Source organism: Pelodiscus sinensis, chromosome 16 (assembly GCF_052426305.1).
Source record: "Pelodiscus sinensis isolate ZL-2025 chromosome 16, ASM5242630v1, whole genome shotgun sequence".
In the NCBI taxonomy this organism is placed as follows: Eukaryota; Metazoa; Chordata; order Testudines; family Trionychidae; genus Pelodiscus; species Pelodiscus sinensis.
In genome coordinates this window covers 17,897,862-17,920,651 of record NC_143067.1, presented here as the reverse complement: position 1 = coordinate 17,920,651, position 22,790 = coordinate 17,897,862, and the positions used below count along the sequence as shown (strand labels likewise).

At 45.7% G+C, this 22,790-nt stretch overlaps 1 protein-coding gene across 5 annotated transcripts in view; it reads left to right on the top strand.

Moving 5' to 3' along the window:
* The window catches only part of SEPTIN8 (septin 8), an 89,309-nt gene that overhangs the window by 38,072 nt on the left and 28,447 nt on the right, over window positions 1–22,790 (top strand). For 4 of the 5 annotated variants that reach the window (XM_089769506.1, XM_075900341.2, XM_089769505.1 and 1 more), the window contains exons 3-4: window positions 8,862–9,057; window positions 10,944–11,130. In XM_089769506.1, coding sequence (XP_089625632.1) covers window positions 8,862–9,057; window positions 10,944–11,130 — 383 coding nt within the window. The remainder of the gene's footprint in view (window positions 1–8,861; window positions 9,058–10,943; window positions 11,131–22,790) is intronic. The other variant, XM_075900342.2, reaches the window with a different exon arrangement.

Genomic DNA, 22,790 nt, shown 5'->3' with positions numbered 1-22,790 from the left:
GAGTGTGTGTTACAGGTTCCCTGTGGAATAGGTCTTCACAGCTGTTACTTAGCTGAAGTCACTGCTCTCTAGCTGTTGTTGTAACAGATGTGTGTTCTCCTCAGTTGTCGTTGGAACAGCTCTGGAGAGGCCTAATTCAATCCCCTGTGTGTTGGTCAAGGTGGCAACCATTTCAGTAGCACTCAGAAGACTAGATGTGCATTAACATACTACAGTGTTTTACCCTTTTAAAGAAGGAAGCCATAGTCCTCTTCATACAGATAGGCTGAAGGGTTTTTCTTCTAATGAAATATTCCACATACATAGAGGTGGTCAAGGACTGATTGATTATTTATTTATTTAAACTGCCATATTTTTTTTTACACTTAAAAAAAAGTTATCTAAACTGCAAGTGTCTGTGGGAAAAGTTTTGATGAATGTTTCAGCTTGGACCAAAAGTCAACATTTTTTAAAATGAGAAGTTCCAGTTTTCCAGTTCAAATCAACCTTGCGTTTTGAACTTTAAACTAATTAGATTTCTAAAACTGAATGAAATGAAAATGAAATATTTTAAAAAAAGCAAAACAGAGTGTTTTAATTTGGCAAAACTGGAATGGGTGGGTTTGTTTGTTTTTTGGATTGTGAGTCCAAAAAGGTTTTGATACTCTGACCTTTCAACCAGATTTAGGACAGGAAAATCTTTAAAAGGCGAAAAAAAATTCCTGCTTAGGCCTACGTATGGGTTGATTTAGCAGCAGCCAGATTGTGATGGGAGGGCGAACAGAATCAGATTCTGTACCTGACCTGATGTGAGACGAATGGGTTTAATGATGGGAAATGAAGTGGCTGATAGCAGGCTTAAGAATCATTATCACTACAGCTAGAATTAGTAATGTTTTATAAGCTTGGACCAGATTGGCACTTGGCCAGAATTTGAGCGTGGGTGAATCAAGGGTTTTGAATTGGGCCTGTTTCTATCCCCAAAGTAAGATGGAATTTCCTGTTTGCTGTCAGTATAAAACATTTATCTCTAGGCATGCTGGCTTGTTGCTAGAGAACAGACCTTACAATAATCTCCTTATATTTTTGCTTTATTTCTTTCAATGTTTGCATGATTTTAGTGGCTGATGCCATAGACTGCTTGAAGCCAATTCTTTCTGGCGATCCCGTAGGGGTGCTGTCTTGCCAAGGATTTGTTTGTTTGTTTGGCTTGCTTTTGTTTTAGGCTTGAAGTATAGAAATCTGCAAGAACAGTTGAAATGCTTTTGGGGCAGAGAATCCGTCTCCATACTGACTCTGGACCAGTGATCAAGTCAGGGGAAGGGATATTTTCAATATTTGGCATGTGTTCCAAGATCTCTTCCTGCACAGACTGGATACGGCTTTCCATCAAGTGGGCAGTGGAATATCTCCTTTATTCTGATCCTGACATTTGACCCGTTTAGGAACTCGCCACCTACACCTTTTTCTTTTCATATCCAAACCACAAGAAAACAGAATTGCTTGTGCCCAGAGTTTAATGTCAAGCAAGGATGTTACTTAGGGGTTTGTAATGTCATTCTGCAAAAGCAATGTGTCAATAGCAGAACACCATGCATTTGTAATCAACACAGCTGTTTTTTTCGGGGGGAAAAGGTCAGACTAGATGATCCAGTGGCCCCTTTTGGCCTTTAAATCTATGAATCTACTAGAATACTTACCTGGCATTGGCCAGGACCAGCCTGGGCAGGGGCATGCAGACTGCCTGCTGGCTTCTCTCTGGGGCTAGGAAGGGGCAATGGGTCCTCCAGGGCCACCTGTGGCTGGTGAGGGCTGCACTGCCAGAGCAGTGGTAGGGGATCCCCAGGGCTGCGCTGCTTTGCTGGGGGCAGCTCCCCGGGTCCATTTGCAATGGTAGAGGCTGCACTGTATGTTCGGGTGCTCCTCTACAGCCCTGTGGGCTTTTATTCCTGGGGCTGCTGCAAGGCTTCTCCCTGCCCCGTCCTGCCTGTGCTTCTTGCTGCCAGACTGGCTGCAGAGAGGTGCCCCCAGCCTCTGCAGCTCAGCTCCAGCATCAGGGAAGCCTTAAAGTCCAGATAAGTTGGGGGGGGGGGGCGGGGAAGAGGCCCCCGGCCCCTGTTACGAGCTGTGCAGTGGGGTGGGGAAGGGCAGGAGGGAAGCCCCTGGGCACAGCCTCTTTTAGGAGCCACTTGAGTGGAGGGGTGGGGGAGGAAGGAAAGCTGCACGAAGGGGGAAGGAGAGAGTGAAGCTTCTGGCTCCATTATGAGCCATGCTGGGGGGAAGGCAGGAGAGAAGCCCCAGACCCCCTTCAGGAGCCAAGTGGGGATGGGTGGGGGAGAGGGGGGGGGAAGCTCCAGGCCCCTGTTAGGAGCTGTGCAGAGGGAGAGGAAATCCCAGGCAGAAGCGAGGAGATGCTCTCAGTTGCATAGGGCCCCTTAATTTGTAAGGAGGGCCTTGCAAAGTGGGGTATGGGAGCCAGCATGGAGAGTGGGAACCCTGTCCAGCACCTTACCTGTGGACGGTGGATGGCAGAGCCTTTCCCTCAGCTGGCTACTGTCTTACTGGTGCAGCCACCCATGGTCATTCTGCAGTATGACTGTCCCTCCTAGCAGCCCCCTCCCTTTCTGTGTTATGGAACAGTCCCATTCTAGGCAGATCCCATTTTCCTGGAGCAACCAATCTTGGCATTGTTTTAAGTTAGGATAAGAGGAAGCTGCATACCAAGTTTGGAGGTCCTAGCTCTTATGTTTAGGATGAGTTCTTGAACAAACGAACTTCCAGCTGGACAGACAGACAGATGCATGTTTTTAAAATATAGATATAGATTAAACAGTGAGAGAGATCGTCACATTTCTTGTAGTTCCCTGAAAAAGGGAAAAGAACCCAACTACAGCTGTTGACTGCAATTACAAATTCTTCCTCCCAGCCCTCCCCCAATCTGGACAGGAGAAGGCTGTGAGAAAATCAGTGCTGCTTGACAGACTTTGAATATGTCAGCCTCGAGCTTTCCAAATGAATTCCCTGCAAGATGGGTTTGGATTGTCAGTTAGTTTGTCTCCTTCAGATGGCATGTAGCCATTGTTGGGGATCCAGTGTTTGCCTCTTCATCACTCTATCTACAGTGCAAATATTCCACACAGTGTTTCTTCTCCAGTCCAGGAGCAGAATTCTAGAACCTGCTGTGTTTAAAATAACAACCTTCTATTAGACTTAGGTTTCTCTGTAGGCTAGCAGCTTGCCGTTATTCCTTTCTCCCATAACGATGTCATTTCAGCTCAGCTGATTGGTGCACCTTTGACTATTTTTCAGTTCCAAAGGATGATGGCCAGGAAGGAGCATGCCTAGTAAAGTTAAAATGGAGGCTCATCAATGCTGAAAATGTAGCACTGTGTTTTATCCATTGTGTCTTGTGCATTTTGCCTTGGTGTCTGGGCAGTGCGTGTGATTGTTATTCAACAGGGGGAAGCTAACTTGGGAGAGATCCTCTAACCCACAGGTTTTGTCCTTGTACCCAGTAAGTAAGCCAAAAATGCAAAGCCAGTCACTGTTTTGTTTTGTTTTTCTTTACACCATTAGCCACCAGCATTCCATAGTCATCTCATTCATTGGAAATAGGGGTCTCTTACAGGCCAATCTGGAGAGCATCCTATCAAAGCCTGCTCTACTTGCAGCCTGTCTTATCAGGCAGATACGTCAGGAGAGAATCTGACTTTCTGTCCATTCCAGGTGTCTCTTGGGGGCTATAGACATATGAGCGTCACAGATAAAACATTTCCTCTTAACCTTCTTAACCTTCCTTCATTAATTTTCTTAGTTTTAGAGTCTTCTTCCCACGGAGCCTGTCTCTGGTGTCCCCATTTGACTTCACATTCCATCCTTCTGCTTGTCTGAATTATTCAACTTGGCAGAGGTTTCCTCTAGCTCTTCCTGTGCAGATATTGCATTTGGAGAGGGGGATGATTCTGAGCCAACAGATCCCTGCTGCCTTGTTCCTGGGCAGTACTTTGTCAAGTCTGTACAGCAATATGGCACCTGGTATGTGACATGCAAGACCAAAATTGGTGACATTGGTTTAACTGCTCCTAGCCCCAAACAAATGTTTGTTAGTATTGGTTTGCCTTTGCCACAAACCATGCTAATTGGAGTGAGTGACTAAGGGCAACAACACAACTGTGGGTCAGGAGGGGAAAGCTACTAAGTCAGCTCTGTATAGCAAGTAATGTTTAGGAGGAAACGATCTCTGTTTTAGGAATTCCACTCTCTCCCGGATTCTGTTTTCAGATCTCTCCAGCCACCCGAGGTTCTTGTTAACTCGGATTTAAAAACATTCCGGCCCCTCTTTGCCATTGAGCATCTCTCATTCAGAAGTTTGCTCGGGAGGCTTCAGATGGGTGGGCCTGAGGCAGCTTTTGCTTATCTCTTTGGGTACGTCTAGACTACATGCCTCTGTCGCCAGAGGCATGTAGATTAGGCTACCAGACATAGTAAAATGAAGCGGCGATTTAAATAATCGCCGCTTCATTTAAATTTACATGGCTGCCGCGCTGAGCCGACAAACAGCTGATCAGCTGTTTGTCGGCTCAGCGCGATAGTCTGGACGCGCGGGTGTCAACATCAAAGGTATTTGTCGACCACCCAGGTAAGCCTCCTGGGATGAGGTTTACCTGGGTGGTCGACAAATACCTTTGATGTTGTCACCCGCGCGTCCAGATTATCGCGCTGAGCCGACAAACAGCTGATCAGCTGTTTGTCGGCTCAGCGCGGCAGCCATGTAAATTTAAATGAAGCAGCGATTATTTAAATCGCCACTTCATTTTCCTATGTCTGGTAGCCTAATCTACATGCCTCTGACGACAGAGGCATGTAGTCTAGACGTACCCTTTGTGACTCCAGCTTGGCTGGTTCTGCTTGGTGTGTGGTCTTGCAGCCACTCTTGTGCCATGCAGTGCTGTTTCCTGCTCTCTGGAACATGCAGCTTGGGAATATTTTGGAGGGTTTATTTATAAAGAGCCAGAGCTAAGGAGTGCGTGAAGCCCTTTGAAGAGGATTTGCATTGGGTTCGCAATCAGTAAAATCCCAGGCACTGTTTCCCTTTTTCCTTGCTTTGATGTGCTTGCATTTGCCTGCTGATCGGCATATACTGATATGCTGGGCAACAAAATGGGGCGTTTCCGGCATGTCGGTGAACTGGGAGGGTGAGGCTATGGGCAGTGTACGCTCACACCCATGCTTTTCTTCCTCATAGCCTTGAAGAACTCGGGGTGCCTCTAATCTTCACCCTTGAGATGGTTCATGACAGGGTAGCAGCTAGGAGAGCAGGACAGGCACAGGGGCCATGAGGAGCAGCTGTTTGACTACATATGTAGTCTGGCTGGCCAGGAGGAGACCTGCAGCCATAGACTAGCCATATGCAACAGACGAACACATGTGTGGCTGGCAGATGACACTGATTCAGCAGATCCTCTGTGAAGGAGAGAGGGCTAAGGGTTTTTGTTAGCAGTTACACAAATATTCAGTAGTCTCTGAGGGTGGGGCTGGCAGCCAGTGCGCTCCCAGGGAGTCCCCTGCCACCTTGTGCAGGGTGGCAGGTTAGAGTTGGTCTGTGGGGAAGCCAGGAGGCAGTGGTGGGGTGTGTGGAATGCGTGTAGTCGACAAGATTAACCGATAAGTCAAGCCGTATTGGTTAATTGTATAGTCGACTACACATAGACATCCCTAGTTTTTGTATGGTGGGAAACCAACGAATCTGTGATCCTCTTTGATGGCACACTGGGGATGAAAGGATTAAGCATATATTTGAGGAACAAGCAGTTCTAGGCCTCTGGGCATTTGTTAGGTTGATCTGCCTTTGACTGGAGACTTAGGCAAGGGGTTTGTAGAGTGGCCGCACAGTAAGATTTCTTACTACATCGCTAGCAGCATTTGCCAATGTAAAACAAACAGAAACCATCTTTGATACTAACAGGCCTGGTTTCCATATTTAGGATATATCAGTACTTGGAGTTTGAAGTATACATTTCAGCTCTGTTAAACATATGCTAGCTTTGACTGAGCTGGTGTGAAGTAGTACTTTTGTGTGTTTTAAACCTGCTACCTCTTCATTTCATTTGGTGACCCCTAGTTCTTGTGTGTATGGGAAGGGGTAAATAACTCTTCTTCAATCGCTTTCTCCACACCATTCATGATTTTATAGACTTCAGTCATATCCCCCTTAGTCATTTCTTTTCCATGCTAAAAAATACCAGTTTTATTAATCTTTCATATGGCAGCCATTCCAAACCCCTAATCATTGTTGTTGCCCCTTTCTTAACCTTTTCCAATGCCAAGTTGTATTTTTGAGATGAGGCAACCACATCTGCTCAAAGTGGGCATACCATGGATTTATATAGAGGCACTAAGATATTATCTGTTCTTTTTTAATGATTCCCAGCATTCTGCTTGCTTTTTTTGACTGCCACTGCACCTGGAATGAATGTTTTCAGAGAACTATCCTCAGTGATTTCAAGGTGTCTCTCTTGAGTGGTAACAGTTAATTTAGTTCCCATAATTGTAAATGTATAGTTGGGATTATATTTTCCATTTATTAACATTGAATTTTATCTGCCATTTTATTGCTCAGTCACCTAGTTTTGTAAGATCCTTTTAAACCTCTTCACAGTCTTCTGTGGATTTAACTGTCTTGAGTAGTTTTGTAGAACCTTCTAGACTTACAGATGTATTGGAGCATAAGCTTTGGTGGGCAAAGACCCACTTCGTCAGATGCATGTGGTGGAAATTTCCAGTCTGGAAATTTCCACTACATGCATCTGACAAAGTGGTCTTTGCCCACCAAACCTTATGCTCCAATACATCTGTTAGTCTAGAAGGTGCTACAGGACTTCTTGTCGCTTTTGCAGATCCAGACTAACATGGCTACCCCTCTGATACTTGAGTAGTTTTGTATCATTTGCAGATTTTCCCACCTCATTTTTATCCATTTCTCCAGATCATTTATTAATACATTGACCAGGATTGGGTACAGTGCAGACCCGTGGAGGTCACCATTAGTTACCTCTCTCCATTCTGAATACTGACCATTTATTCCTGCCCTTTGTTTCCTGTCTTTTAACCTATCAGTCCATAAGAGGACCTTCCCTCTTATCCCATGTGTTTAAGCCTTTGGTGAGAGACCTTGTCAGGGACTTTCTGGAAATCTTAAGTACACTATATCCCCTGGAATCCCCTTATGTGCAAGTTTGTTGACACCCTCAAAGGGTATGTCTACGCTACAAAGTTAATTTGAACTAACGGACGTTAGTTCGAATTAACTTTGATAGGCGCTACACTAGCGCTCCGCTAGTTCGAACTTAATTCGAACTAGCGGAGCGCTTAGTTCGAACTAGGTAAACCTCATTGTACGAGGACTAAGCCTAGTTCGAACTTAACTAGTTTAAATTAAGGGGTGTGTAGCCCCTTAATTCGAACTAGTGGGAGGCTAGCCCTCCCCAGCTTTCCCTGGTGGCCACTCTGGCCAACACCAGGGAAACTCTATTGCCCAACAAATTATGCTCGTCTTTGTGTTTGACAATTCTTCACTATAATTTCAACCTGTTTGCCTTGTACTGAAGTTAGACTTATGAGCTTGTAAATGCCAGGATTGCCTCTATAGCCCTTTTTAAAAATTGGTATCACATTATCTATCTTCCAGTCATTTGGTACAGAAGCTGATTTAAAGGATTGTTTATAAACCACAGTTAGTAGTTCTGCAGTTTCACATTTGAGTTCCCTCAGGACTCCTGGGTGAATGTCATCTGGTCCTGGTGATTTATTACTGTTTAGTTTATCAGTTTGTTCTAAAACCTCTAATGAGATCTCAGTCTGGGACACTTCCTCAGATTTGTCACCTAAAAAGAATGGCTCAGGTTTGGGAATCTCGCTTATTTCCTCAGCCATGAAGACCAACGCAAAGAATTAAATCGTTTCTCTGCAATGATTGCATCATCTTTGAGTGCTCTTTTAGCATCTCGATTGTCCAGTGGCTCCACAGTTTGTTTAGCAGGCTTCCTGCTTCTGATGTACTTAAAACCATGTTGATATTATTGTTTGAGTTTTTGGTTAGCTGTTCTTCAGATTCTTTTTTGGCCTTCGTAATTGTATTTGTTTACACTTTATTTGCAAGAGTTTATGCTTCTTTCTATTTTCCTTGCTAAGATTTAACTTCTGCTTTTTAATTTTCACTGCTTCTTTTACTTGATTGTTAAGGGCAGTAGAAACTAGGACTGTAAAATTTTTATTAATTAGCTAATCAAATAGTTGATGCAATTTGCATAGAAAATTCAATTAGTTGATAAGGGTGCTTCTGCCTTTGAAGAGTAGCAGCAGCCCCAGGGTTGCTTCAAAGGTGAAAGCACTTCAGGGAGCCTGGGGCCCAGGGTCAGCGGAGGAGTCTCCCCCTGCACTGACCCTAGGCTCTATGCAGTACTGCCACTTTGAAACACCACGAGGAGCCCAGCTTCAGAATCCACGCGGCATTTCAAAGCAGCAGCACCATGGGGAGCCTGGGGTGTGGCCCTAGGCTCCACGCAGCACTTCTGCTTTGAAGCAGCCCTTCTTTCCCCTCCCTCACCTCTTGCTGCCTCTTTCTGATAGAAGCATCAAGGGGCAGGAGAAGGAAGCGACTAGTCAACTAGAGTGTCGATTATCCGATAAGTATTTGCTTATCAGATAGTCGACTAGTCCTTCACATCCCTTATAGGAACATCACAATGATTATCCCTCTCTGAACCTGGGGGAGTTGCTGTAACTTCTCACGGTTTAATTTTTGTTCTTCTCTGTAATTAATTCACTCTGAAGTCCCTTTACAAATTCCACTCTGCAATGAACTGGTGACTCTTCCTTCCTAGGTGAAACAGGCATCGGGAAATCCACACTAATGAACACACTTTTCAATACCACCTTTGAGACGGAGGAGGCCAGTCACTACGAGAATGCAGTTCGCTTACGACCGCGTACCTATGACCTTCAGGAAAGCAACGTGCACCTGAAACTGACAATTGTGGATGCAGTGGGGTTTGGAGACCAGATAAATAAAGACGAAAGGCAGGTTATGTGCCATTTCTGCACCAGCCTCTAGTGCTGTACCATGTAGCGTTGTATGATTCTCCCTGCAGTGTCGCAGACTGAGCTTCTATTACTGGGCATCCCCAGTTTTGAGGAGTACTGATTATGTCCACAAATCTAGATTTGTGTTTTGTCTATTATTAACTGAAGAGTGCAGGAATGAGCCACTGCAATAAATATGGGGAAGGCTAGAGGGAGTTCGGGTAAGGAGGCAAGGAGAGAGGGCAAGGTTAGTGAGGCAGTGAAATCTGTAACATATTGTAGGTTGCCTTAAAGAATCCTGTGTAATTCTACTGACCTGCTTATTCAGTGCGAGACACCCCAACAGGCCCACTCTCTGCTATCAGCGTGGCTCTCTTAGGAGACCTGCTGAGGAGCAATCCTTCCCCCAGGCTTGTTGCAGAAGCCATGAACGACGACTTCTTCCAAAGCATTGGGCCAGATTCTGCCGCCCTTACTCAGGCTGAGTAGTTTCCTACTCTGCAGTGAGTTCTGTTGTGTGCAGAATCCATCCTGTCGTTAGTGAAGGTGAGGAGTGTGTTGTGTTATCATTCCAGCCATCCAAAACGTATTACCCGGGCAAGTGAGCTCATACTGTGAGTCAGAAAGGTGCTGGGTGACAGGGGAACATACTGAGCTGTGACTTGCATCAACAATCTGTTTAACTGGCTCAAAAATTCACTGGGTAAATCCTGAGAGATGCTGACCATCTGCGGCTCCTTCTGAAGTAAATGGGAATTGCAGATGCTCAGCATGTCTTAGGTTTAGTTCGGGGAATAATAGTCTCTTGCCTTTCAGAGGGTTTGGCTAACTAACCTGTAAACTCTTATAAATCTAGTTTAAAAAAACAAACTATCTGTGGAATAATTGGAATTGTCCATTCTGACAGTGATCAGTTTGTGATAGTGGTTCCACCTACCTACCCACACCCATTTAATTGCCTGTGCAATTAAATTGTTTGAATCAAGTTAGGGATGTAAATGAATAGTTGACTAACTGGTAAGCCTAGGCTTATCTGCTAGTCCAGTTGACTACATGCATTCCCTCCCCACCCTTGCTGCCTGATACAGCTCCTGCGTGGCATCTTCCGCCCGGCATCACGGGGGAAGCCAGATCAGTCCTGGCTAGCGCTGGGTCCAGGACATACCCCTGCTGTGGCTCTGCGGTTTAAATGTAGTAAGAGTTGGGCTGCCCGCCCACCTTGCTTTTACTACATTTAAACTGCAGACCCGCAGCAGGGGTAGCTCCTGGACCCAGCGCTAGCCAGGACTGAGCAATTCTTCCCTTATTGACTAATCGTGTAGTCGATAAAAATTCTATTGACTACACAAATAGCAAATTACCCAGCTCTTAACATCTTTAGATCAAATGACAAGGAAATCACTTTTATTAAATAAAATAATTAGATGATCAGTTAAAGTCTGTGAGTTTGAGTCCCTGTAACATGTCTTGCAATAATTTCAGTTGGCCTTCTTCAAAGTAATTATAATCTGCTATGTCTATCCAGTGGTAAAGTATCTTTAGGACTCCTGGGTTCATATTACTATGCTACTGCATCGAGATACTTTACAGCAGAAATCTGGTCAAAGCTTGATGTATGGAAATAGTCTGTTTTCCATATTTCAGTCTCATCAGCATTAACACTTTTGTTCTGTCGCACAGCCTCTGAAAATACTATACTCGTTTTGATTAGAAATTGCATGTGTGAACGTACCATTCTGCATGTTGCAGTGGAGGGCTAAAATTGTTTATGCCTCTTTGTAAATTATTTTTAATGAATAGGGCCTGAGAGAATACATAATAATTTTTAATTGGCAACTTTGTTTAAACTTCAGCATTCTGGTTGCTAATGGCACTGTTTTTAGTTACAGGCCAGTAGTTGATTACATTGATACGCAGTTTGAAAACTACTTGCAAGAAGAGCTGAAAATTCGTCGATCTCTCTTTAATTATCATGACACAAGAATCCACGTCTGCCTTTACTTCATCACTCCAACTGGGCACTCTCTCAAATCCTTGGATCTGGTAACAATGAAGAAGCTAGATAGCAAGGTAAGGCATTTAAGGCAAGCATCTGCTCTTCAAAAGTAATGTATGTTTTCAGTTAAGGGTAAAGCAATATCAATGCAAAGTATTTTTCCCACATACATCTCAAACCACTTCACAGGTGATAAATTCTCATAACAGCTCTGTGAACCTGGTTGGTTAAAGCATAGGTCTGCCTGATGAGTGACTCCTTTAGATAGTTCCATGGGGTTCTGTGTTCATTTCTTCCCAGTGGCTTCCACCATAGAATGTGCTCCTTTTGCAAGAAAAAAAAGACACTTGCTTGACAATCTCTTTCAAGTTTTTCTACAGTGCCCATCATTGGAATAACTTTGCTTGGGAGCTGAAAGTCATGCTGGGCTGTTTCTGGCTGCTCATCTCTAGTGAAACGAAAGTGTCTACAGTTGAAGCTTAGTTCACTGTTGTTTTTGTGAGGAATGGAGATTTATTGACATAGCAAGCCAGGATAGGCTCCAGCTTGTTGTCTCTGAGCTGCATTGTAGCAACGGCAGAGCTAGCTGAACTATCAGTAGTGATAACTGGAGCAAAAAGCAGTAAAATTGAGACTCCTTGCTTAAGGTAACGAATTTTGCCCTTGGATATATAAATGGAGCAATTGTTGCAGAACAATTGTTTTTACATTTAGACTTGACTTACTATGGCTGCACTTTAAAATTGTTTGTCCCTATTTTTCACACTGGAGAAGTATGTCAGAGAGGGTAAGTGACTTGCCCTGGATCAAACAACAAATAAAGAGTCAGAGACAGGAACAGAACTTACATGTCTTAATGGTCTAACTCCTGAACCACGTTGCTTTCTCTAAGTATGGGAAGGGCAGTAAGAATTTTTAAAAGGTGGGTCTGTTTATAGTCTAGCGAGTGGTTACATCTATTTTGTTACATATGTCCTCAAGCAGTTTCTCCCTTAGGTGACAACTGGTCATGTCATTTGCTACATGACATTCATGCTGTTTAAAGTAGGGTTCTTGACACACTTTCTACTTGGTCAATGTGCTGTGAGGAAGCTGGAGAAGTTTCAAAAGGTCACCGATGTCTTATTTGTATTGGTTATTTAATCAAAGTGATTTCCTTGTCTTGAAAAATATTTAACACTTAGGATGCCAGCTCTTTTTCTAAATGTCTATGGGTACCTAGAGAGAAAAATTGGGTGAAATGATATATTTCATTGGACCTCCAGGACACAAATGACTTCCTCCCACTTACTCAGCAAAATTAACAGCCTCCGTCAGAACACCAGCCATGGATGTCCCATTCCAAAACAGCGACATCCCTCATAGTGACAGCATAGTGGCCTGCTTCAAATAGCTGCAGGGCAATATAGAACCCTCAGCTATCCACCCCAAACACATGGCCAAACTCATCCATTTCATACTCACCTATAACTGCAACAGATGCTTTGTCCAAACCATGAGAACAGCCAGGGGTATTTGGATGGCTCCCCAACATGCCAGGCTCTTAAGGGGCCAGCTGGACACATGCCCCATGAAACCAATGATAGACCTAAGATACATTGATGATATTTTCATCCTCTGGACAGACAGCTTAAATACTCTCACCGATTTCCACCACAGCTTCATCACTCACCATTCCTCCATTAAACTCTCTCTGGAACATTCTCAGATGAGTATCAACTTCCTGGACACTGCAATCAGCTTTAATAATAGAACCCTGCAGAAAGTAATATACTAGGAACTCATGGATCACTACACGGACCTTCATAGATCCAGTAACCACCCCCAAAAAAACCTAGAATTTGTTATTTGGATCCGGACACCCCAATACCATAGAGAATGGTCCAAAAGAAAGTCTGTGATATACATACTTAAAACCACTTTCACCAAACAGGGTCTGGAGAAGTACAGCACATCATGGAACAGGCCACCAAGTACCCTCAGATAACTTGCTTCAATATAGCAATAATCCCCCCTGTAATAGCACACCCCACCCTATCATCTGGCACCCCACACTGAAACCCATATGGAGTATCATCAAACAAATGCAACCCATACTTGACGGGGACCTTGTCCTCCAAGTACTTTCCTGTACCCCATGTCTGGTCTTCACCCAACTCCCCAGCCTCTCCACGTTCCTCATCATAAGCAAGCTCCCCACAGACCAAGACTCACCAACTCAAAGCACATCAGACCCTGCCAGAACCACAGATGCAAAATCTGAAGACATCTCCACTGCTATAACAATCAGCACCCTCCACAACACACCTTTCATGATCTGTGGGTCTATCCAAGCACGTGTGCACTCATCCACTGCATTAAATGCCCCAGTAACAACTATGTGGGTGAAACCAGACGATCACTATGCTCTTGAGTATAGACACAGAAAACAATACAAGACAAAAAACCTCAATACCTGTGAGCTGGGTGAATAACTTGGCAGAAAGCAGTCGAGCCCAGGAGCTTAAATTCACAATGCCAGAAGTCATGAACTGAACAGATAAATACTGGATTTATGGCTCATTACTACAATCTGTAACTCACCGACCCCCTCTTTTTGTCCTATGACTGCAGAGTTGTTCACAGGACACTCTACCTTGAATGCTCTCTTAAAATATGTCCTAATTACTTATGCCGAACAGTCTCCTCCTGCTGCCATTTAACAGTGACACCTTTCCTAGACCGGAATAAGAGCTTTGTTTAGTTCAAAAGCGTTCCTCTCTCACCAACAGAAGTTGGTCCAGTAAAGGATATTACCTCACCCACAGGTATCTGTGGCAGTTTAAAATATACATCCCTCTAAATTCCATCTTCTAGCGCTATCTGGGGGAAAAGAAATAGATCCCCGCTGGCTCTGCTAGAAAAGTGATGGGATTTTTCGCTGTGAAATCTAATAGGATTGGAGGCAGGTCCTTCAATGCCTGGGCTCAGATATGGCTCAGGGCACAGGTAAAATGATTTTAGCTTTGTAAGTTTAGGGCCTGATATTGAAGCTCTCCTCTGTGCAGTCTGATTGAAACTAGTACAATCTGAGGGCAGTCATCTCTCTCTATCTCTGGACTCAGCACCATTCAGGATCAGGTGATATCCCTACAGCATGGACTCTGCAGTCACCAGGGAAATGCTGAATCCCTTTTTAAAGTCTACTTCTCAGTCCAACTATAGGTGGCTCAGATACCTTCCCTGGTGTAGACATTAACTAGAAGGAGATTGCAGCTCTCTGTGTCCCACACTAGCCCCAGCAGCTTGCTGCGTTTTATTTTGCACTGCTTGCTGGCTTCTGGCTTGTAACTGGAGTTGCTCTGTAGGTGCTGCACCCCCTGGGGTTGAAATGATTTCCATTGTATACACGCCCACCATCCAGATTGTCCCACAAAGCTTTTGCATTCCCTTCCCTTAACTCCTCCCTGCAGCCTTTGTAACTTGACCTTTGTGTAAGTGGGCTCTTGGCCCCTTACTGAAACTTAAAGCTTTTTTTAGTTGGCCCTCTCTCAGTATCAGGAGAAAGGGGAAAGGCTGAAGGGGTGTCAGACTCCTGGGACTGACAGGTCCCCAGAGCCAGCGAGTGCGGAGAAGCCAGCACTCCAACTCAGCCACATGACAGAACCTAGTCAATAAATTGTATGTGGTTAAAATTCAATCACTGGGCACAGAAGTGGCCAGAGGGGATAGAGAACCCCAGAGTGGAGCTACCCTAGGCCCCGTCCTGAATGACCAATGATGAAATTGGGGGTTAAGCCCCCCAGGAATCCTGGGTCAAACCTTGTCAGGATTAAAAGGACTCTGCTGCATAGAATAGAGAAAGTGGAGTCCTCAAGGTCAGGCGGGCATCTGGGTAAAGGGAGTTGGGGTGGAGATTGCAGTGGGGTAGTATAGAAGCCAGGAAAATCATCATGGGCCCATTCCCCTACTTTCACAGGATAGTATCAAAATAAACCATTTGTAATTGGGCATAGATGAGAAGTATTTTTTCCCATAGGAATGTTAGCAAGTAGTCGACTACTCAACTACCCAATAAGCTTTTTGGGTAGTTGAGTGGAGTAGTCGACTACTCACTTCCCTCCTGCCCTTGCTGCAGAGGCAGCAAAGTGGGGGGGGGGGTCAGGAACCAGTGCTGGGGGGAGCCAGCTTAAAAGCTGGTTCCTCCCAGCACCGTCTCTGTGGCAGCCTCTAGCCACGGCCAGCCCTGGCCACTATGAACAGGGGCTGCTGGACTTGACCGAGCAGTCCCAGCTTGCGCTGGTCCGGGATGCTGCACCTCTGCGTTTTAAATGTAGTAAAAGCCGATGGGCTCTTACTACATTTAAAATGCAGCGCTGCAGCGCAGGTGGCTCCCAGAGCCAGCATGAGCCAGGACTGTGAAGTTCCAGCTCAAGCCAGCTCCCAGCTACGGCTCTGTAGAATGGCCCTTTATCGACTAATCATGTAGTCGATACAAATTGTACCTACTGCACGATTAGCCAGATCTCTGCAGTTTAACATCCTTACTTTCCCATGTGGCTCAGCTACACTGAGGTGGTTCTGTTGCACCCGCCTCCCCAAACCTGCAGCACATGGGTTTATATTCAACGGGCTAACTACTTAGATGAATTCAGCATCTTTAGATGACTAGCAAAGGGGTGGCTGGTGATCTTTCTTATGTTGGATCCAAGCCTGTACAGATATTTTGCATTTCACCATCCTTCATACGAGGATTCCAAAGTGCTTTACAAGCTTTCATTAATTTAGCCTCTCAGCACCCTTCTGGTAGACTAGTAAATGCTCTCACCCCCATTTTGCAACTGAGGAATCAGAGACTAAAGATTTAATCACCACAAGTATTGACGTCAGTGAGAACTTCTGAGGATCAAGTTCAAGGTCAGAAGTCTATGACTGAGCTAGGGATCAAAGCCCAGGTCTGCTGAGTTTGTCCTGCCTCTTTCCCACTAGTGTAGCCTCTTTCTCTCATAGGCTTTGTATCCTACATTGGTTTGAGTTCTAAGACTTGCTTAACAAGAGGCCTGAGGTTTTTTGGTAGCAATCCGATTGTCATACCTCTACTGTATCATGTCAGTAGAGTGATGTCAGGTCGTGGGTATGTAGTCTTGATTCCCTATGTTGATTTTAATAATGTGTCTTGTTCGAGGTACGGAATTTTCAAGATTTTTCTAGGGCTACGGCTTTTTTTGCATGAAGTTGTCCATCTTGCCGTAATACCACATTTGTTCTGCAGCTGAGCTCATGGCCAGCTGTTGTCTGCTGTGTCTAATTACTTCCAGGCAACCAGAAACATCTTCAAAGCTGGATGTTAGGTAAATAATAGATGACTGGATGTCTGTTAAACAGAGGCATATTTGAATTGAAATGTGCCTAACTTTTCCCTTGGTGTGAGTAGAAAAATAAGAAAAGAACTTTAAAAAAAAACCATCTCCTTGTGGCACAGATAAGCATGCTGAATTGTTCATTTAAAGTGCTGTTCTGGCCTAAAAAGTGACTCTGTAAAACTGGCATCTTGTGGCTCTATGTTTATCATCTCTTCCCAGTCAGCATGCTCCATTTACAAGATAAAGGTACCTGCTTGCCCTGCCTGAGTTCAGTGATCTCAGGTGGACTCTTTATGTCTTGCATGTCAGGAAGGTTCTGCAGGCCACTTTGGGCCTTAGTTATTTCTGTGCGTTCCCAGACATTGTTTTCAGTGACTGCTGTATAACTCCACTTCCTTCAGTGGGGATCACCAGGTGTAACTGGAACTTGGTGGACAGTAAGGATGTTAACTATTGACTGACTAATTGAATAGTCGATGCAATTTGCATCAACTATTCGATTAGTCGATAGGGTGCCTCTTCCTTCGAAGTGTAGCATCAGCCCTGGGGTTCCCCAGGCTCCATGCAGCCCTGTCGCTTTGAAACGCCTGACACCAGGCTCCCTGCCGCATTTCAAAGCAGCAGTGCCACACGGAGCCCGGGGCCGGCAGGGGAGTCCCCGGGCTGAATGCAGCGTTTCAAAGCAGCAGCGCTGCGTGGAGCCTGGGTCTGGTCCCAGGCTCCAAGCGGCACTGATGCTTAGTAGTATCCCCTTCTCTCCCCGCCCACTTTGCTGACTCTTTCTGATAGAGGCAGCAAGGAGGGGGGAAGAGACTAGCTGACTAGCCTGTCGACTAGCCGATAAGCATTTGCTTATCGGATAATCGACTAGTCCTTCACATCCCTAGTGGACAGTTTGGTTGGTGGTGCGCATAAGCTAGAATAGAATCCAGCTGTGGGGACTCTAGAGTGCAAACAGGAGTGTGGATATAAGTAAAACTGTATTCACTTCTACCAGAGTAGGAAAACCTGTTCATGTTTATTGATTTACTGACAGGAGGAATAAAAAGGTACAGTTTCCCACAGACCCTTTGCAGGGTACAATGTAGAAGCATAGCTAGGGTGGGACACTTGGCTTTGGGTGTAATGATGGGATCAGGGGGAGGGTTTAGAAGGGATCTGGGCTGCCCTCTACCCCCTTCAGCCAGCCTTGCAGGGAGGGATGTTATGGATACGCTATGCAGGGGCCTGGCCTTGCTCTGCCTGGTGCTCCAGTTGGGGCATGGAGGCTTGTCCTGCTCTGCCCATTTTCCCAGTGCTCCAGCCGGGGAGTGGGACATGGCCCCATGATCCAGTCCCCGACTGGAGCACCAGGAGGGCATAATGGGGTGAGCCCTTGACCCCACTCTCCTGCTGGAGCATGGAGCAGGAAGAGTGGGGCAGATGCTCAACCCTGCTCCCCAGCTGGAACATGGGGGGGTGGATGGGAGGAACAGGGCCAGCACTGAGGCTGGAGCAGAGCTGGATGCTAAATGGTGGGCAGTGGCCCTCCTAGGCCCACCTGTGTCTATGCCCCTGGTACAGTGGCACTTTAATGAAGATTAAATTCAAAGGTACAGAAGTTTTACTCTCCGCAGAATGCGTTTGAAGCAACCCCCAATAGCCAGACCTGTTTGGTGTCCTGGTAGTTTGCTCCTGCTTATTCAGTATTAGAAGACTTACCCAGCATTGCCTGGGTTCTGGGGTGGCGGGGCCACTTGGTCTACCCGATGGCTACTCTCTGGGGTTGGCCTGGGGGTGAGGCGGTGGGGAGCAGTAGCATGCAGGCTTGCCTGGTGGCTTCTCCGTGGGGCTGGCCCGGGGTGGGGCACACAGGCCGCCCACCGGCTTCTCCCCAGGGTGGCAGGGGCCGTGCTGCTAGCCAGCGGCTGCTTCCCAGGGCAGTGGAGCTTGCTGCCCACCTGTGGTCATTTGTGACTATAATAGTTCCTACTGTCACACCCCTTCCTTTCCGTTTGATGTGAACCAGTCCTATTCCCCACATGCCCCATTGTCCTGGCACAACCTAACTCAGACCTGGCTTTAAGTTATGATAAGAGGAAGCTGCATGCCAAAGTTGGTGTCCTAGCTCTTACTGTTTAGGAAGAGTTCTTGAGCAAAAACACTCTAAGACGGACAGACAGACTGATCACTCACAAACTCTCTAAAATATATAGTAGACTATACTTTGTAAGCCTAGGTCTGCGTTTTATTATACTGGAGCAACCCAGTGCAGAGAAAAAGCAAAGTTGTGGGATCTTTTGGGTGACCTCCAGGGTAAAAAATAATGTGAGATGCCATTGGAGCTAGAAGAGAACATTCATCCCCCTTTTTTGGGGGGGAGGGGGATAAGGTGAGAGATGACAATTACTGTTTTGCTCTGGGGTCCTCTTTGACCAAGGGCCAGCCTTCCTTTGCAGGGGTTTTAAATGAAGCGCTTTACAGCCCTTTGGAATAAAAGGTTTAACATTTTAGAATGAGCCAGTCATATCCGAGTAAAGATTACATCCTTTATAGGAGTTCTGAATACACGGTGATTACCTGGATCGCATCAAAAATGAGCATGAAGGGGATTGGCATTCGATCTCAGAAAACTTTACTTCTGAGGCCTGGGAAGTAGAAGTTTGATCAGAATGATTCAGTTAGAGCTGCCCTTACATATAATTCGGGATGTGAATGAGTAGTTGACTAGTTGAATAAGCCTAGGCTTATCAGTTAATCTAGTTGACTGCTCAAATTTCCACCTGCTTGCTGCTTCTATCTATCAGCAAGTGGAGGGAGGGAGGAGCTGATGCTGGGGGGAACCAGCTTAAAAGCCATTTCCCCCCAGCACCAGCTGTGTGGTACCGCCTTCTCCCCGCACACTGCTGCCTTCCTCAGAGGCAGCAGTGCAGGGAAGTGGGGGCAGGTTTGCAGCAGCAGCCTGTACCCGCAGAGGATCTAACCTCCCTGCGGACAGAGACTGCTTCGTGGCAGCCTCCCCTATCCCAGCAGCCTCTTTCCATGGGGAACTCGAACACCCCATGGAAGGGGCTGCTGGCACACTGCACTGCTGCCTCTGTATCAGAGGCAGCAGTGTGGGATGGAAGGCAGCTGGTCCGTGAGGAAATCCGGTTTTTAAACTGGCTTCCTTAGCAGACTGACTCCTACCTGGCACCCTGCAAGAGGCAGCAGCGTGGAGTGGCAAGGGGCTCCCCAAGAGCGGGGCTGGATTGCAGTAGCTACCAGCCCTTCCCTTGGAGATATAGAATAGTCAACTAACTGGTAAGAATTCATACATGGTCAGTCAACTATTCTATTACCCACTATCTAACACCCCTACATATAATCATTCCTTCTCACAGACTTCGTAGTAAAGATTTGAGCAGCAGTGTGGAAACATGGGGACCCTTGGATCCAATTCCTAGCTCTGCCAGTGACTTCAGACACTTGTGACCTGATTTTACAGAGGTGCTGAGCACACATGGGTTTAATTGGGAGCTGAAAACGAGATGGTAAATGTCCATGACTCAGTTTCCTTATCTTTAAAATGGGAATAACACTTAACCACATATGGGTTCTATACAGCTCAATTATTGTTTGCAAATCACTGTAGAATCCTTGACCAAAAACCTTATGCATATGCAAATCATGATTCATGTTGTGATGTTAGTCTACTCAGGTAGTGGAAAGAGAAATCTCTTTTTGTTTCAGCTGCGTTCCCGTGCATATGCTGGCTTTATAAACTTAGGAGTGAGATGAGACTTTGGCTCTGACTCCTAGCTAAATTGTGTATCAGTTGATTGGGGTGATGTCCTTCACACTGCGAGTAGATACATGAAGGCCGTTGTAAGAGGAATGATGTATATTAGTGGATGGATCAAGTTCAACAGCACTTGAAACACCATTTGTTTTGTCGTTGGTTTTGATTTATTAGACTTTTGCAATCTTTTTTTCTTATAACAAACCAAACAAATGTTAGAAGCCAACAAATAAAGCAAGTACAGAAGGGCTGTAGATCAGAAAAGTCTAAGGTCTCATACAGTCACAGATTCCTGTGCATTAACAATGGTCCGGGCACAGGGATTCTTTTGACATGTATTAAAACAAAATAATAATAAAACTAAGGAGATCTAAGTCAAGAAGGAAAAGTGTGGGGGCAAGGACTAGACAAAGAGAAGGGGATGGGAAGAGTGCATAGGGGGGTTGCCTAGTTCTTTTCATCCAGGCCTCACGTATGGGTCATTAGTTGGAAAGTGATGAGAAGGAGAGGGCATAATCATTGTAACAGGATGCTTTCTGATAGCTTCCTGATGCAGTTTTCTTTTTTTGTAAACAGCTGTACATATTTTTGCCAGGTGTCAGGGAAAGTCAGAGTAATCCAAGACTAATTCAACTGAAACATCATTGTCCATTGGCATTTTTTGCTGTTAGCTAATTGCTGGCATTCATATTTGTATTGGGTGCTGATTGTGGGACGTACCCTCTGTTTGAAAAGCACATGGGATCTTACGTTGTGGAGCAGAGGAGTCTACTTGATTTGCCTCTTCAAGGGAAACAGAATCTGATCAGTGGGGATTAGAGCCAAATCCTAGGAGCCTGGGTCTTCACTTCATCTGAGCAGGGTCATGGCCCAGGAAAATACAAGGGGGAAACAGCTGTTAACACAATCTCTGCATCCTCATCCCCAGCAGAAGGGCATGTGTGGGGTCCTTTACCTGCTGCATTGTTGTAGGTAAAAGGCTGAGCTTAGGTAATGCTGTCAGAAGAAGAGGACTTGTTGCCTCTGACTCCAGTTAGTCCATTAGGGGGTTGTGTTAATGGGCCTTGATAGACCAGCCAGCACTGGTGAACTCCAACCTCTGTAGGTCAAAAATGCGAGAAGTAGAAAAACGTTCGTTGACAAATCAGACTTTCCCTTAATTTGTCTCAAGTCTTGTTTCCCTCTTTTGAGTATAAAACCAGTGCAGAATTTTTCAGTGGTGGGTTGTAACTTGGAATTTGACATTTCCGTGCAGAGGGAAAATATTTAAAAGTGTAACGCTAACAGGCAGAACTCAACCTGGGACTTCTGGAGCTTAGGGCATGAGCCTCAACTGCTTGAGCTAAAAGCAAGGTGGCTCTCAGCTAAAGCTCTAGAACAGCGGTTCCCAACCTTTTCCAGATGGGGACCCATTTTGACAATTTAGGAAGACTTGGTGACCCATGGCAATTCAAAAACGGGGGGAGGAGAAGAGACAGAGCCACCTGGGGAGACACTTGGCGACCCTTTTGAAATGTAATGGTGACCCATATTTGGGTCCCAAACCTTAGGTTGGGAAACCTGCTCTAGAGCAAACTCATTCTCTCCCTCCCTCCCTCCTTCCATCCATCCATGTGGTCTGTGTGCCACTACATGGGACAGTGAACCACACCCAGTAGGTGTGTAGGTTACAAAAGCACTTGCTGGAAAAGGTCCCACGTCTCAGGGAGCACTTGCCATTCACCACCATCAGCTGCCACCTCCTGGATCAGACCCCCAGAGGGTACAGACAGGTCTGCAAGCTAATTTCCCTTCCCCCACAACTCCAGCAGCCTCCAGATTGTGTGTGGTCTAGGGACAGACACACAGCACCTCCAGTCGTGGCCTATAAAGCCCCCGGACGTTGTAAATCACTTAAAACTTGCTGCCTTTCCTTGTCCCCGTGTCCCACCTCCAGTTATACCTCCTTGCTCCCCCTTTGTGCTTTCTCTTTCACCAGACCTCCAGAGGACAAGAGAGGACTTCCTAGTCTAACCTGAACACTGCCTTGTGTACCCGGCTTTCCACAGTATTAGATGATAATGAAATGGTTCCCTACCTGACAAATGTAAAAATGGCTCTTGGTGTTGCTAGAAGGGGCTACACAAGTGACTGTGAATGGCTCACACTCCCTGTAGACTTTAGGATAGCTGTGAGAAATGGCTTTGAGGAGCCTGGTGTGAGGTAGCTGTACAGTGTTTGTTTTGGGGCTGAGCCGCTGATGTGAAAACACTATTAAGCAACACCCACTGGGAGAACACTGGCACTTCACAGCTGGGTGTTGTTTCTCAGTCAGTCACTCTGTTTGCAGGACACACACAGTGTGGCACTCAAGGAGAGTTTTAACACATGTTAAGATAAGTTGCTGTAGAGATTCTGACAGCGAGTCCCCGCTGTTCCCCTTGAACAAAGAGAGGGTTTCGGGCTTTCTGTAAATATTTCAGAGGATGAGCACTGGGTTGAAATGGCCTAAACAAGACAATAGTGAAGAGCAAAAATATGAGCTTCATTGATCTTGGGTGCCCCTATCAGGAACTAATGAAGTCCTGTCCCAGTGCTGCCTGAACTAAGCCTAGAACCAGGAAAAGGGTCTCTCAGGATAATGTCTGATTTT